Source organism: Condylostylus longicornis, unplaced genomic scaffold, assembly GCF_029603195.1.
Source record: "Condylostylus longicornis isolate FDR11 unplaced genomic scaffold, ASM2960319v2 ptg000077l, whole genome shotgun sequence".
NCBI classification, from domain to species: Eukaryota; Metazoa; Arthropoda; class Insecta; order Diptera; family Dolichopodidae; genus Condylostylus; species Condylostylus longicornis.
In genome coordinates, this window is record NW_026578045.1 from 1,288,347 (window position 1) to 1,304,823 (window position 16,477).

General features: G+C 22.4%; 1 protein-coding gene across 2 annotated transcripts in view; it reads right to left on the reverse strand.

Moving 5' to 3' along the window:
• LOC129612790 (protein still life, isoforms C/SIF type 2) overlaps nt 1-16,477 on the reverse strand; it is a 279,580-nt gene that overhangs the window by 164,580 nt on the left and 98,523 nt on the right. For both annotated transcript variants that reach the window (XM_055526563.1, XM_055526562.1), the window contains exons 4-5: nt 15,026-15,208; nt 3,259-3,459 (exon numbers count right to left, since the gene is read on the reverse strand). In XM_055526563.1, coding sequence (XP_055382538.1) covers nt 3,259-3,459; nt 15,026-15,208 — 384 coding nt within the window. The remainder of the gene's footprint in view (nt 1-3,258; nt 3,460-15,025; nt 15,209-16,477) is intronic.

Consider the following 16,477-nt stretch of genomic DNA (forward strand, 5'->3'; position numbering starts at 1 on the left):
AATCTCTTATAGTGGGAGAACAGTTTGATAGACATGAAATAAATAAAGATAAAATCAATGTGTTTTTTTGTTGAGTACACGCGAACTAAAATCTTGATATTGCTTTTAGTTTTTTTTTTACAGAAATGATTGGTAAAAAAATTTTTTCTTAAATAATAGTTTGTGAGTTTAAAAAATCAACATCAAAATATTAGAAATAGCCCGGGAACAAGTAAAACAATCACAAAATGGCTTCAATCCCCAAATGGCAAAATGTCAGGAATAAAACTATTTTCGAATCAAATCTGTGCCGAGATACCGAGATATGTCCTAAGATATAAATAATATTTTCACTCATTCTGATTTTCCCAAAAAATCATCGTGATGTCATCAATCGGAAATTAACAACAGGAGTGGAGATAATAATCTTGCAGTTATAATTATGGAGGTAAAGTCAATATTTGTAGCAAAGTTGACGTCAGCTTGGGCATGTCATTCAATATAACTAAACTTATATTAATCGAAATTCTATTGAAGCCTAGACTTAAACGGACTTACCAATCATTTAGGAATCTTTTGCTTGGACTTCGATTTTAATAAATTTTATGTGATTACTTTAACGCTTGAGCTTAGACCAACCAGTCGGCTAGTCATAGTTCATTTAGTAAAGAAAATATCATCAACTATGGGAAATATCACGCCTGTTTAATTTCAGTCAAAATAAAAATTAATTTGACGATGTGCTTGGTGTTAAATCTAATACAACCTTCAATTCTCCTATCGATTATAAGACATTAGCTCCATTGACTGCAGAATCTATTGAATATTCTCTTGTTATCTCTAATTTGAATTGTTTAACAATTGCAATGGGCCTACAAGAATACGTTGGAACAATGTTCAAGTGTACGAACGTTCATTGTAAATTAATGACTGCTGCTGGAAAATTCATAGAACAATATTTCTTTTTTTCAAAATTTGTATTCCTGAGGGGCTAGTCAATAAAATAATTAATTTTAAAGTTCGAAGATGTGAGTAAAAATCCTAAAACTACCAAACGTAATATTTTTTTTTTGTGAAAATAGCAACATTTTCTCTATTCTTTTAATTAATTCCTAATTAAAATTTAAAGACTGTAATTTAAATTTTACATTTATATATAAGAAACTATACGTACTATTAAACTGATATCTTATATATAATAACTGTGTAATTTAAGTAAATATATATTAAATATATAATTTAATTGCATAAATGTATAATATATTTTATAAAAGCACTCAAATAATTACATAGAACAGTTAACAAAAAAAAAAAACGAGCTAAATAGCTAGGATAATAAATTTATAAATTAAATGAAAATGATATTATTAAGAAAGATGTCGTCTAGAAGAGTTTATAGGTGATTATAATATTATAGCACTAATATAGAATGTCAACAATCTTTATTAAAATTTTTTTGACCTTATTCTTATACTATATATAAATGTTATTAAACTTTATAAGAAAATTACTATGTATGTGTATACCAAATAGTAATTATGTCTGGTATTCATATTTTGAAATGATCCTTGAATTATTATACACAGTTAAAGACAATATTAACTATCTAAATATTATATCAGATGTATATGAATGTATGTATAAGTAAGCAGTATCTGTTAATACTTACAAAACTTTAATCGTTATGCAAAAATATAACAAATTTTTGCTTACAATTGCAAAATCATAGACTATCAAAATTTAATCCTTTTCTCTTTTTTATCACATTTTCAAGAAAATTTCAAAAGAAAAGTTTTACTCTGTCCATTTGTTCGCTTCTTCGATTGTGAATTTTTTTCAGCCAAATTCTATACCTTTTACAATGGACAATTGCAAAATTTCTATATGAATTGAATTTTCTACGAAATGGCCTCTCTTTTGCAAAATTCTATTATTTTTCCTCGGTAATTAATTAAATGTTAAACTTATGCAATTTTCTCCTAAAGTTATGCTATGAGATAATATTTTGTGATGTAAAGAAAATAATATCAATAGAAGAGAATAATAATCTCATTTGTTCAAATTAAATGTGCTTTTTTATAAACCTTTGGTTTCATTTAAATTTATTTGAACTTAAAAATGGACGACAATTAAATTGTATAATATTTTATTAAATTTATATATTTAATATAATTGTATATATACATACATATATAATTTTAAATAAATAGTTATCATATTCAAGTTCTTTAACTACTTATATATAAGTGAAAAAAAAAATATTACTTTTCGTCGTCTTTTAATAATTACAGGGTATAATGTCCTTTTTACTTATACTTATCTATATACCATATAAATATTTTGTTATACTGTATATAAAATAACAAGTATGTATATATTATTATGTCACAATTAATTATATTATAATTTAAGTAAAAATTAAATTCTACCGAACATGATATTGCCTCGAGTATAATAAAAAGGACTGAATTTAAACAGATGCAAGTATAATGTAGTTATACTCTTGTATATTTGGAATATTTAGTACTATTTCTTCAATATACAGTTAAGATATTTGATATTGTCATTAAGATGATTATGTTGTATAGCATTATGACCCTTAAAAAAAAAGTGATAACTCAATTACAGACATAAGATAAGATAATATTAAAAGGGATTAACATTTGATTTAAATAAGATATTAAAGACTTGTTTAATATTAATTATTAGTATGCAAATTTAATAGCAAATTAAATTGAATTTCTACAAAAAAATATTTTAAATTTCAAATTTTTAAAATAAGTGATTTGTGCATACAATATATTGTAAATTCGGAGGTGATGATTCAATACCGAAGTATAAACACACCCGTCTATAATTAGACAAAACTATAACCGCCGTAGTTTCCCACAACCATCCATAATACAAAACCACAACTGCTTATAATTTTATCTATATACTGTAACCAATTAAAATTGAGCACCATATTTATATACGTATAAGTTCGACCACCGCCTACAATACGATCTATTATTATTATCCCGTTCATAGGCTTGATTTCTATTCAACATCCTGCCTTTTCACAATTGTGTTAAAGGTATTATATTTTACGATTTATTTATGTTTTTTTTTTCAAATTTCCAATGAAAAATTGTTATTTTCAAAATTTCTGAAAAATATAATTTTACAAAATTATTCAAATTTTGCAAAACTTTCAGAAATCTTTAATTTGAATGCACATTTAATTTAAAAAATTCCAAAAATTAAAATATAATAATTATATAAAAATTAAAGACTTACCTGCATTGATCTTCTACTTGAACCGCTATTCGATCTTGATAATAATGGTGGACGACGTTTTGTAGCACCACGTCCAGCTAATAAATTATTAAGCAAAGATGGTGATCTGGCACATATGAATGCATGGAACGAAGAAACCGTGAATACACCCAATTTATTTAATGTATTTTTAGTTGGGCGAGAAACATGAGTTAACAGGGACTGAAAATAAATGAAAAATAAAAAAAATTATTAAAATTTTTTAAAATATTTTATTGAATAAGTTTTCTGACTTAATTACAGGGAAGTCTTCTTCGTATTTTTCAATTTCAACAGAATTTTTATATTATTTTAGTAATTTATTCATAATTTTCTCTATAATCATGCTTTAATTGAGCTTCAATCTTAAATTTTAAAACTTAAAAACACAAATTTTTTTTGCAAATAATAATATTGTTACTATATCCTTTAAAATCCTACTTAATAATTATAGAAATACATGTATGTGTACTTTGAATGGACCATAAAATCTAAAAGTATAATAAAATATTCAACATAGGGACGGCCTTACATATCTAATACGGTATAAGATAACCTTTAAAATAAATTTAAGTGCAGTATTTATGCAGTTAGCTAGTAATAAAAATAAATTGAACTAAATCTATGAATGAAGTATAAGAGTATAAGAGAGAGGGACAGAAAGAGAAAAAGAGGGAGAGTGTGACTAAGTAACACTCAAACTATTTTAACACCCCTACATAATTATTTATGTAAATAAAGAAAATAGAGGTCCTGTTACTTTTTTCTTTTAAAGGGTATTTCTATATTATTAGAATACTTCATTTTTGTTAGCTTTTTGTCGGCTCTTTTGTAGGGGTGCATGCACATATGGCAAGTATATTTTTCTTGCTTTATTTTTTAAATAAACTCTTTTGGTTATTATTGCTCTATATAATATATAAGTTGTATTGTGAATCATGAATGATTGCTGCAATAGAAATAAAGAAAGATAAAGGATAATAAAAATCGGGCAACACTAAAAGAGAAAAAGAGAGGAATAAAAACTGCATATGCTCACTTTTTTTTTCTCCCTTTGTCTTGTTTGTTTATTTTATATATTTTTTTTTCTTGTGTATTGTACATTGCATAAAATAATTTACCATCGTTTATTGAATATTCAATTGAATGTTTCTGAGAGTATCTTGAATTTATATTCTATATCATTATTATAAAGAAAATATAAAAAAAAAAGAAAATAAAGTGGTAAAGATATAAAAGAGATATGAGAATAAAAAACAGAAAAAAAATACGGTATAAAAAAAAGGATATAAAAAAAAAGAAAGGTAAAAAGGTGAAAAATATAACAGGATTTTCTAATAAAATATGTAAGTATGCAATATAGTATGTATATATGTAGATAAAGGTTTATTGATGTCTTTAGTTTTTTTTCTCTCTTATAATTTTCTAATAAAATTTTCCTGTTTTTTTGTTTTCCTTATTTTGGTTGGTTACATTTGGATGATCTGAGATGAAAAATAAAATATTTAATTTGAAAGTACTCGTTTTTTTTATTACCAAGATTCGGAAGAATATTCTGTAAAAATAGAGTAGAGTACTTATTTGATAAATTGAAAAAAAAAAATGTGGTTGTAAAATTTTTAATACGAAATCCTTGCAAAAATAAATTGAATAATTTAGAGTGAGATTTTCAAAGTTATTTTCAATTTAAAATGCCAAAGTTATCGAAATATTTGTAATTATAGTTTTACTTTAGATTTGGAATTCAATCAACTTGTTTTAGAATTTAAAAATAAGATGGAAAACTTAAAGAGAGTCGAAATCTAGATCGGGAAAATCCGAATTTAACTTTTGAAAAATGGAAAATTTTTTCAAAAATTTTTGCAATATTATTAAAAATTAGTAAAAAATTTAAATATAACTAAAATAATTTTCTTATATCAGCTGTTAATCACTTCCTCCAGCTTAGATTTACAAGTGAAAATATTTAAGTAATCCTTAAATTTGAGAGTAACAAAATATTTGTATTTAAAATATATTCGGATTTCTAGTGTTTATTCGTAGAAAATATTGTATAACACTTTGGAATATCTAAAAAGAATTGGTTAGAAAAAGTATATGCCCAGAATAATGGCTAGAAAGTATTGTATAATACTCTAGAATTAATGCTATGACAGAAACTATAGTTTAGCCATAACAAATTCACAAAATTAATTGATTTTCTTTTATAATTATTTTAGAATAATACCAAAATAATTATAGTATATTCCAATATTTTCTTAATCATAGTGTTAAAATTGAATGCATTTTTAAAGTGATTACGATTAAAATTATTTTCACTTCTTTTTCATGGTTATAAGATTTTACTGAATGGTAGATTATTGTAAAAACGGAAAAAGTTTTTAATTTAAATACAATAAGCTGTACGAAGGATTTATCGAATTGCAGCTTATATACTCTACTATAAGATAATAATATATAAATTCTCTATAAATATCAAAAGAAAAATAAAATGGTACGAGTACAATTCTATTCAATATTCTATGTTTTATAAATAATTCTTTAAAATTCTTTAATTTCGTTTTTATTCTATTTTCATGTAGTAAATCTTATTACACTTGTATGTTTTTTATAGCATTTCTATGCAATTGATATTGAATTCGATTTAAAAAATTTAAAAATTTAATGTTCTTCTTCTTTGCATGTACATATGATTGTATGTATATAAGGTTTCACTTATCCTTAAGAATTACCATCATATTACAGGGGATTCATATAAGAATTAATGTTTACATACGAGTATGAGCATTACAAGAGCAGCAGCAAAAACGATTACACAAAAAAAAAACAAATGATAAGTTTTTATTTTTGGAAAATTTATGTGTTGCAATTTTGTGGAATTCAAACACACAAAAAAAATAAGGAGAAAATTTATTTTTTCTACTTTAATTCCTAGATAATAATATTCAATCTTTATCCTATTTAAGTATCAGTTAAGGATTGCTTTTTTTTTGTTCTGTGTCGGTTATTTATTGCAATGAAACTGATATTTTATTTTTTTTTTAGAAAGAACAAAAAGAAGAACTAGTAGCTTTAGTACCGAATAATATATACAAAAATTATTTATTTTCTTTGAATTCGAAATCATTTTTTTTTTGGTTTAGATTAGTGTCCTTTCTATATTTTGCTGTTCTCTATACTGCAATAAAACAATCATCTTTTACGGTATAAAATTCAAAAGGGACGATAATATTTTTTTTTTCAAATTTTAATTTTAAAAAATGAAATCTGTAATGTTGAAAATTAAAATTAAAATTTTTTTAAATTTTTCTTTAAAATTTTATTTTATGTTTTATTGAATTTGGAAATTATTTTATTTGAGATATTGGAAAATTCAAGAAAAATTTATTATCCTTGTATTATGATAGACCTAATAAAGAATCACTTTCGTATTATTTCAAATTTTCAGTTAAATTTTGGAATGAGAATTGCAATTTTTCAAATTGAGAATAGTTTTTGAATAAAATTTCAGTAAAATTGAGAGTATCAAAATTTTTTAAAATTATTATAAGAGAATAAAGTTTTTAATTCACAATATTATTATATAATTTTCAATGTCCTGTCAACTCTTTTTCGCTCAATTTACCATCTTTAGTTCAAAAAAGTTCATTTAATTTTCCCTTGCAAGATTTCAGAATTCCTACAAAATGGAAAATTTCCAACGATTTGGAAACTCTGGCTTAAAAATAAATATAATAGATGAGAGAGAGATGAGCATTATCATTTCTCTTATAAGAGTATAGAAGTTAGGAAAAAGATTTGTATAATAATTGAGAGCGAGTATTCTTTTCTCTTGAGTTTTCTAGTGTTTCTATTCGACATAATCTCATTTTCTATTTATTTTCGATTAAAAAATAATGAAAAAAATTTTTCAAATTCAATTCTGTTTTAAAACTGATTTCAATTACAATATTTTTTTTATTTAAAAATCTCTTTTTCATTCCTAAATCCTAATATATTCTCTCCCTACTTAATGATTTTTCTCTTCTATTTCAATTAAAATATTGATTTAGCACTGTCGCTTATTATGCATTGTAGCACATGAAAATATTTTTTAATTGTTATACAGCACATGGTTTCACCTGTATCATATGCCACTTTAGATAATAAAAATATTTCATACTATACTGCCATTATAATTTAAAATTGAAATTAATTTTAAAATTAATTTTAATTCTCTTCTGTGTCACCTTATATTTTCTTAAGAGCTGTATATAGGATTCCGGGAATTAGAAAGTCTACTTTATATGCGGTTATCATAATTTCTTTATTATCTATATGGATTATAATTATAATGATATAAAATGAGGATTTTATTTTAATTTTAAAAACGTATATTTTTCTTATAAACTTATTAAATTTTTAATTTATGTTGGATAATATTGAACGAATGTTTTTGCTTTGTGACTGAGTGATTTTTTTTTTGCCTCTAATAAAATATACTACTTTTATTAAAGCTAAAATTATAATTAAATTTTTTATATATTAAAGGTATTAAGAAATATGTCGTATAGAGTACAATGTATTAATAAAAATGTAAAGGATATTATAGTATTATCCTTTTTTTTGCTTCTTCTTCTTAATCATTTTCTTATTATATTTAGTTGTTCTTATCATTATTATTATTTGATATTATTATGCTCTAGATTCTAGCAACAAAATAAATTTTTATATTTATATTAATATTTCTAGGTTTGGATATAATATATATATATATATATATATATATATATAAATATATATGCATTTATATAAATGAATAGATCCTTGTACATATATTAATATTTGAAAAGAAAAATAATAAGACTAAGAAGAAATAGGACTGAAGAGGTGAATAAAAAGTGTCATCAATAAAGTGTCATATTTTTTTTCTTCTCTTTTTAATATGTGCGTGTTGCCGTGGTGGGTCACCTCTGTATATGATTGTATGTATGATGATATTCAAGTAATTTTTCTTGTCTGAATTTTCTCTCAAGGACTTGAATGCTATTTTTTTTTCTTAGTTTTTGTTGATTTTTCTTGTTTATATTAATTTTTTTTTTGCTTTACCATCTATTCGTATATATAATGTACATATTATATAATTAAACCATTTCTATTATTAAGTCTTGGTCTGTTAATAAAGTCAGGTATACAATTCTTTTAAATATAATATATAGACTATTTTTTTTTATTTACATAAAAAAATTATTATACGAACTTATATAACAATTATATAATTTATAAGACTTAATTTTATAGATTGTATACATGGGTCTACATATTTTATATTTAGAATTGGAAATGTGTCCTCTTGTTTTTTTTTTATTCAAGTTGATATCATTAATATTATAAAAATCTAATTTAATATGTAAAGCTTATTTATATGAGAAAAATAAAGAAAAAACATAAGAAAGAAAACAGGTGAGAAGTCTTCGTTCCATATTATCTTAGATATCTTTTTGATGTTATAAAGAAAATTAAAGAGATTGAAAGAAGCACCTTAAACGCATCTAAGAATGAGACTGTTAAATATTGAATGAGAGAGAAGAGAGAGAGAGAGAGAGACAGAGACAAGTGACTGAGTGGTGTATCAAATCAATATTAATATAAACAAAAAATAGTGTCATCGGCAACAACATACCATGCAGTTTGAATTTTATCATATAAACAGAGAATGATAGAAAGAGAGTGAGTGAAAATAATGTGTCAAGATGAATTAATTTTTATTTATACTATCTGGGCACAAATTTTCTATTAATAAAATGAATAAAATATTTTATTACAAAAACTAGACTATAAGTTTATATTTAATATAATAAAATTCTCATTTTCAAAAAATTATATAGCATTTAAAGTTATTTTCAATCAATAACATTGAGTAGTTTAAATTCAATGACACATTTTGGAATGGAATACTTGTAAGGCGAGTATGTAAAGTGTAACTTACAAGAAATGTCAAATAAATTTTCTTATTATGCTACAAAGACAATTGCATAAAATTATTTTATTACCCTATTATATTGATTGAATAGTAGAACAATAGTGGAGTAAGTGAAAGTCACTTAACATATGCCAATCCAAGGCATTGTTTCATTACGTAATAGAACTGGATTTATGATAGTTTGGATTTCATATAAGATTTTTGTTATATTATTTATAATATTTTAATATAGAAAATTTATTGCCATTTCAGGGCTATTTGCATTCCAATTATTGCTGATTTCATATTTTGTAATTGGAAAGTATTGGGAACTATTCAATCAAATATTGCTAGTATTGTACTACGATTAGTAATACGGCGAGATAGGGAGGAAGGATTTTTTTTAGATTTTCACAAATACTTAGCAATAAGTTAAAATTCTAGACTAAAATTATTATTCTGGCTATGAATCATTTGAAGTATTTTAATTTTTCTAAATTTGAGGCGTAAATTCACACAAATTCTGCACTATGACAATTTGGAAATACAAATAAGAGCAAGAAATAAGAAAAATCGGTTTTTTGTCATAAAATTTCTTTCACATTATTTTCGACTAAAATTTAAATAAAAGTTAATAAAATACACTTTATATTTATTAACTCTATCATCATATAAAACATACATATACAAAATAATAATTTGTTATTTTATAAAAGGATGTTATTCAACCTAGTACAATTTGACAAATTTTCTTATCTTTTTACCTATGTATACCTCATTTATTATAATATTCATGAATATTTTAATGTTTATCTAGTATATTCTTTTTCAAAATGAAGATTATAAATAGTGTTTTGTAGATTTTGTTTTTATATTATTTTATTTTTGAGAAAAAAAAAATATTAGTTGTCAAGATATTAAATTACATATTATACATAGGTACATAGGAGCACGTGTATATAGAAAATATTTATAAGATTATATATCTTCTTGTAGATATATAACATTTACCTATATATATATATAATATTATTTTTGAAAAATATTGTCATTTTTCATGATTTTTTTTTTAAACACAATATAATATGCAGGCTAGTTTCTTTATTTTTTTGTTATTTTTATAGTACCTATAATATGTCCTTCAGAAATATTTAAATTTATTTTGTAGATTAGGACTAATATAACGTATTATAATAAAATTTTGTATATTATATTATTTATTTAAGTAAATATAGAAAAAAATTTAAAAGAAGAGTTGATTTATTATTAAGTACATTATATAAAATCTAGTTGAATTAGAATATCTAGTTGAAAATAATAAAATACTATTGTTGCAGTGAATATTCTTCACAAGCAACTCTTTAGTTTTAGGTTTAATTAATTAAAAAATTCTCATTTATTCTCACATTCATTTATTAAAATATGAGAGTAGACCAAATGTACGCTAATGAACTATATATTTTATTTATTAAAGAATTATGAGAGATTAACATAGTTCATAGTTTGTAGTTCGTTTTGCCTTTAATTTATGAATAATTTTTTTGATAAGTTAGTGATTTTCAGAACTTATATCACTTACTACTATTGATTATAACATAATATGTCAGTTTAGGGAGCTCATTTTCCAATAATTTTATTCCTTTTTGTCATTGTTTTGTCAGCTCTATTTTAGTGAGCAAATTAAATGAGTCAATAAAATTTAAGAGACGATTACTATTAATCCACTTATTTAAATTTTCTTGTCAACTTTCTCACTCTCTTAAACTGGGATTAAGGATTTTGTTTTGTTTTATTATATATAAAAAATCTGTTATACTATTATTAAGAAATATTGGGTTATATTATTATTATTATTTGTTACATCTATAATAAATTGATAAAATCAATTTTCTTTCGATTCTCCTGGAAAATTTATTTTAATTGAGAGACTACATAATATAGATTATACTACATGTGTGTGTAATAAAATTAAAATATCTGTATTTTATTTTAAAAATGTAATTATTAATTTAATAAAAATTTAATAAAAATTCTCTATTAAAATATTAATATAATATGAAAATAGGGTAAAATATAAAAGTTTTAAATTTTTATTAAAATACACAATAGCTCTATGAGTTTCAATTTTTTTTCTCTATTAAATTTTAATTGCCATTCAATACTCATATTATAGACAGAATTATTTTCGAGTATATCAGAAAATGCAGGTATGTAGATATATAGATATCGGTATAAAAGTTATTGATAAATAATTTATTATAAAAATAATTTATTATTTTTAATATACTTGTTGAGAATCTCTCAAATATATCAGTTTAATTATACATATATACGATAAACATATAACATGTCAAAAGATTATGTAAATTTTAAATTTATTATATTGTATATAATATAAAATATTGTACTAAATTTTTTAAAAAATTTTATTTATAAAATGAAAAATGTCTAAATAAAATATTTATTTTATTTTGTTTTTCATTTTGTGTTATAAATTTAGTATGACATTTCTTTTTTGATCAAATTCTTATAAGTTATATATACGTTTACATAACCCAGAATTAAAAAATATGTATATTTGACACAAAAGACAATGTTATTTTATTATTAATATATACGTATTATAAGAGTAGAATATTATATATATAATATTAAGAAAGATCATGAACTATATAAAATTATTAATAAGTCATTAAAATTTAAAAAAAAATAAATTTAAGAAAATTGAAGTACATATATGGAATTTACTATAGTATAGAAAGAAAACATGGTTGTTATGACAATAAATAAAATTAGGACAATATTCATTTCAATCCTATCCTATTAAATAAAAATATTGTATAGTGGTATTTAAAGTGTTATATTTGAAATATTATTAAATTTATATTGCATTGTTCTTATTCTGAAATTTAAGTAAAACAACCAGATTGGAATATAATCTTATTATAATTGAATTTTAAGAATTGTTTTAAATTTTTTAGAAATAATGCAAATATTCTTGTTTCGTGAAATTAATGGAATTGAGGATATTTAAAAAAATTCTTTTCCAAAAATTAACCTTCATTTTAAACTTAATTTACTAAACTGAGTTTTCAGGTGATTTTTTTTTAATTAATTTGTGTAATACTATGTGATTAATGTACTTTATTATAAAAATTCAATATTTAACCTATAATTTATTCAAAATCCGAATTTATTGTATAGTTTAACAGTGTTCGAAATTAAAGAAAGAAATTGGGGCTTAAATATTTTGTCGCAAATATTAAAATTGAAAATATATTAAATTAATAATCGTAAATCAATTTTATATTGTTTACAATAAAAATCATAAAATTGCATATTTTTAGGGGTAACAATTTTATTTTCTGCTGTAATTTTCAAAGTCATAATCCCATATTTTTTTTTAAAATAAAAAATAAAATATGAATAAAATTCAATTATTAAATTGGATTAAATTATAATTATAAAATTTTATTCAAAAACAAAAAAATTTAATTTAAAATTTTTACTATTTTCAATTACAACTTTTTATGTTCTACACAAAAGTATATTATACTGCACATTTCTCCAAAAACATACGACAATATTATTCCTCAAATATATTCATTTTAATTTCAATTGAAATAAAATTGAAAATAATTTTGAAATAAAATACAGAAAAATTATTATGTTAGTGGAAGCCATTTTCCTCTATACATTCACTATTTTTAAGCATAAAAATATTATATTGCATATGCATTAGGTACCTGTATATCATTATAGAATCATACAATAAATGGTGTCAATATAATGCAAGTTACCATTAAAATGGTTACAATTACAAACACTTTAATAACTAACCATAATATTAGTGTTTTATTTTTTTTTCAGTGTTCCATATTATAAGGAATTAAAACAATAATAATTGCTCTATTACAAAATGTCTAATAGCTTATAAAATAACAATACATAAAATGTAAGTTAAATTTTCTAATACCTAATTTTCTAGTATCGACATTAAAAAAACATATATATGAAAAAATGAACCTTATAATGGCAGAATATTATATATTTTGCAATTTTTCTAATATCAAATGGATTGTATAATATTTAAGTTTTTTAGTTAAATATTAAAATCTATACCGGTTGTTTCACTGTTTAATATTAAATTTTTTTTCGATATTGTTCTAAAATTTCGATTACGCGAAATTTTGGAACAATTTGGAATCACAGCAAATTCCAGCTTAATGAGAGATTCTTATTGTTTTAAAATTTTAAACGATATATTTTGAATTACAATCATTATTGAATATTTCATGAGCAATAGTAGAACTTTAGATATACAGAAAGTCCCTTGATAAGTGTTTGTTTTTAGGGATTTCACATATTGAAATCATATAATAAATCTCTGCTATGAAATTACCGTGGAGAATTTTCGTAATACTTAATGTTCGCAATATTTTAGAGACCTCATTGTATTTTTTATATTTCACTAAAAATTTGGGTTTATATTTCAATTATTGGAACGTAATATGCATTAATTGTGTGTCCAGTTGACCAAACAGTTTTAAATAGTAAGCAACCTTTCCAAATTTAAATAAGGCACATCTGCTTTATAAAATAAAAGCATTTCTATTCCGATTATGTCTGAGACACTCTGCCCACATGCAATATACATTATGCTCAAAATTCATAAAATTAGAAAGAGTGTATATTTACCTTAATATACGTACATATACTAAATTTAATGGGTAAAACTTACTCTTTATAGTATATTCGAATATGTTATTAATGCTTTCATTCGCTTATTTTTAATAACATTCGTATAATGACAACATTATGTGAATAACCGCGCGATATTCATGTATATTGGCATGTATAATGAATATTCTATGAATTTGCATGTTTTAGTTGTATAAGTTTAGCAACAACAAAAAAAAAAATATGAAAACTAATTTCTTTTGATTACTAACATTAAAACCAATAGGAATTTTCTGAAAATGTTCAATTTTGTTTAGTTTTTTTCTTTGTTTTTTTTTTGATTAGTTAGCATACTTATATAATGTGATGCCATTATTATCGGATATAACTATTTTAATATGAAAATGAAAGTATAAATGTATGTATGTATGTATATTGCATATATTTTGTAGAAATATTTGGATAATTTTTTGTTATTGGGGTTTGTTTTCCTTTCATACATGGTCCTATACAGAATTCAAAGAATTCAGATTCATTTTCATTTCAGTTTATATTGGAAAATGTTTTTTTTTTTTTTTTGTGGCGATGTAAAACCATAATAATGTGATCTGTTATAATTACACCTTTAAACTATCGCATATATGTATATAATTATTATTAGTACATATATATATATATGTAGATTTATAGAAAAAATCAATAATTTTAGATAATGCAAAAATCGTGTATTATTTGGTCTAATAAATGATTTTGTATTCTTGGAAATTGTATATTGCATACTTCAACATCAATTATTTTACATTGTAATTCTCATATGAGTAGAAGCACTGACATAACAATTTGTATATGAACAGAAATTGATTCAGTATTTTTTGTTGCTATGAAGGATATACGAGTACTATTAATGTTAGAAAGAGTGAAAAATTGAATATGAATATGAAATATTCGAATTGCAAGTATCAAATATTTATTTTTCAGACACAAGCACATTATGCGCATACTTGGAATGTGATATTATTAATTTTTTTATAAGAAACCATATTTTTAAAAGGTTTATTTTACTTACAAAAATTCAATAAAGTGAATATTAAAGTTAATATAAAATTTAAGAAAATTTTACAAACATACCTTAGGATTAGGAAGTTCACCACTTTGCAATGAGGCCATATAACATCTAAGTCGAAATTGTTCGCAATGTAAACGTTCTAAATTTTCCTCCCATTGAAGGATTTGTGTTTGAATTTGATGACGTGTATCTTGATCAGTAACAACACTTTGCTGTAATTCAGCCATATGTTTTAATTTATGATCCTGAAATATATAAAAAGAAATAAAATTATAATTTCATATAAAATGAGCAATAAATTTTATTAACAATTTAGTGGAATAAAAATAATAAATGAAATTTAACTTATATAACAGTAATTTATGTGTTATCGAAGAGGAAGATGTAAAATTTTCTGAATAAATCTTAGATTGATTGAATACAAGTAATATTATGGTTTGGTTGAATGTGCAAAATATCTGTACTACTGCATATTAATCACCATATATTAAAAATTAGGAGTCGTTGCTAAAATTGTACGGTTTTCATGTCGATTGCATTATTTTTTTGATTACAATAAAGTGACTCTAACCTCAATCGTTAGACCCTCACTTTCTTTTGAATATAAATTTTAAAACACAAAATATTTATGAATATAAAATCATGAAACAGTTATTTTTCAGTTTGAAAATCTCTTCTTCTTTTTCCCCATATTCGATTCCAAAAACCACGACTCTGACAATTTTCCCTCTAATTTTTGGATTAATTTAGTCTGACATTTCTATTATATAAATCTACGAGTCCGATTCTTCGAATTTGGTTTCTCTCATTCTACTCTTCTATCCTGAAATCTCTCAATCTTCTCTATGATTCCGATTTGAAACTTAAATCCTCGATTCTTAATTTCTCTTAATCATTTATTTGATTCTGTTTCTAATTCTAAAGTTCTTTAATACGCTTTTATACGATTCCCATGGTAATTTGTTAAAATTACCAAATATTTTACATTGCTTATTCAAAATATTGTACAAATAAAATAAAGTTTTAATTCAATTTTTCCCTAATGTAAAATAAATAACATTTTTGCAACAATGTACGATATTATAAAATTAATCGCTTTAAAATTTTACTCTCTCTCTCTCTCTCTCTCTCTATTTGTCTGTATGTTATCTTGATCGTATGTTATTAAGGTAATAATCATCAAATGAAATACATTATTTTCTAAAGCATCTTTTATAAATCCTATATACAAAAAAATTTAAAAATTGTAATTAAAAAATTTAGTTGAAAAGGGTTTTTTTTTTTTGTGAAAAATAAATACCTTGAATAATTCTATTTTAGAAAATTTTAAAATTTTAACATGAATAAAGAGTGAAAAAGTATTTTTTAAAATGAAAACTTTATTTTTTTTTACAAAAGTTTTTTAAAAACATGTTAATACACTTTAGTGAAAATTTCAAAAAATAAAAAGGAAAAAAAATATTTAAGTAGCTTTTAAATAAAAGAAACGAATACACAAATACACACATGTAACG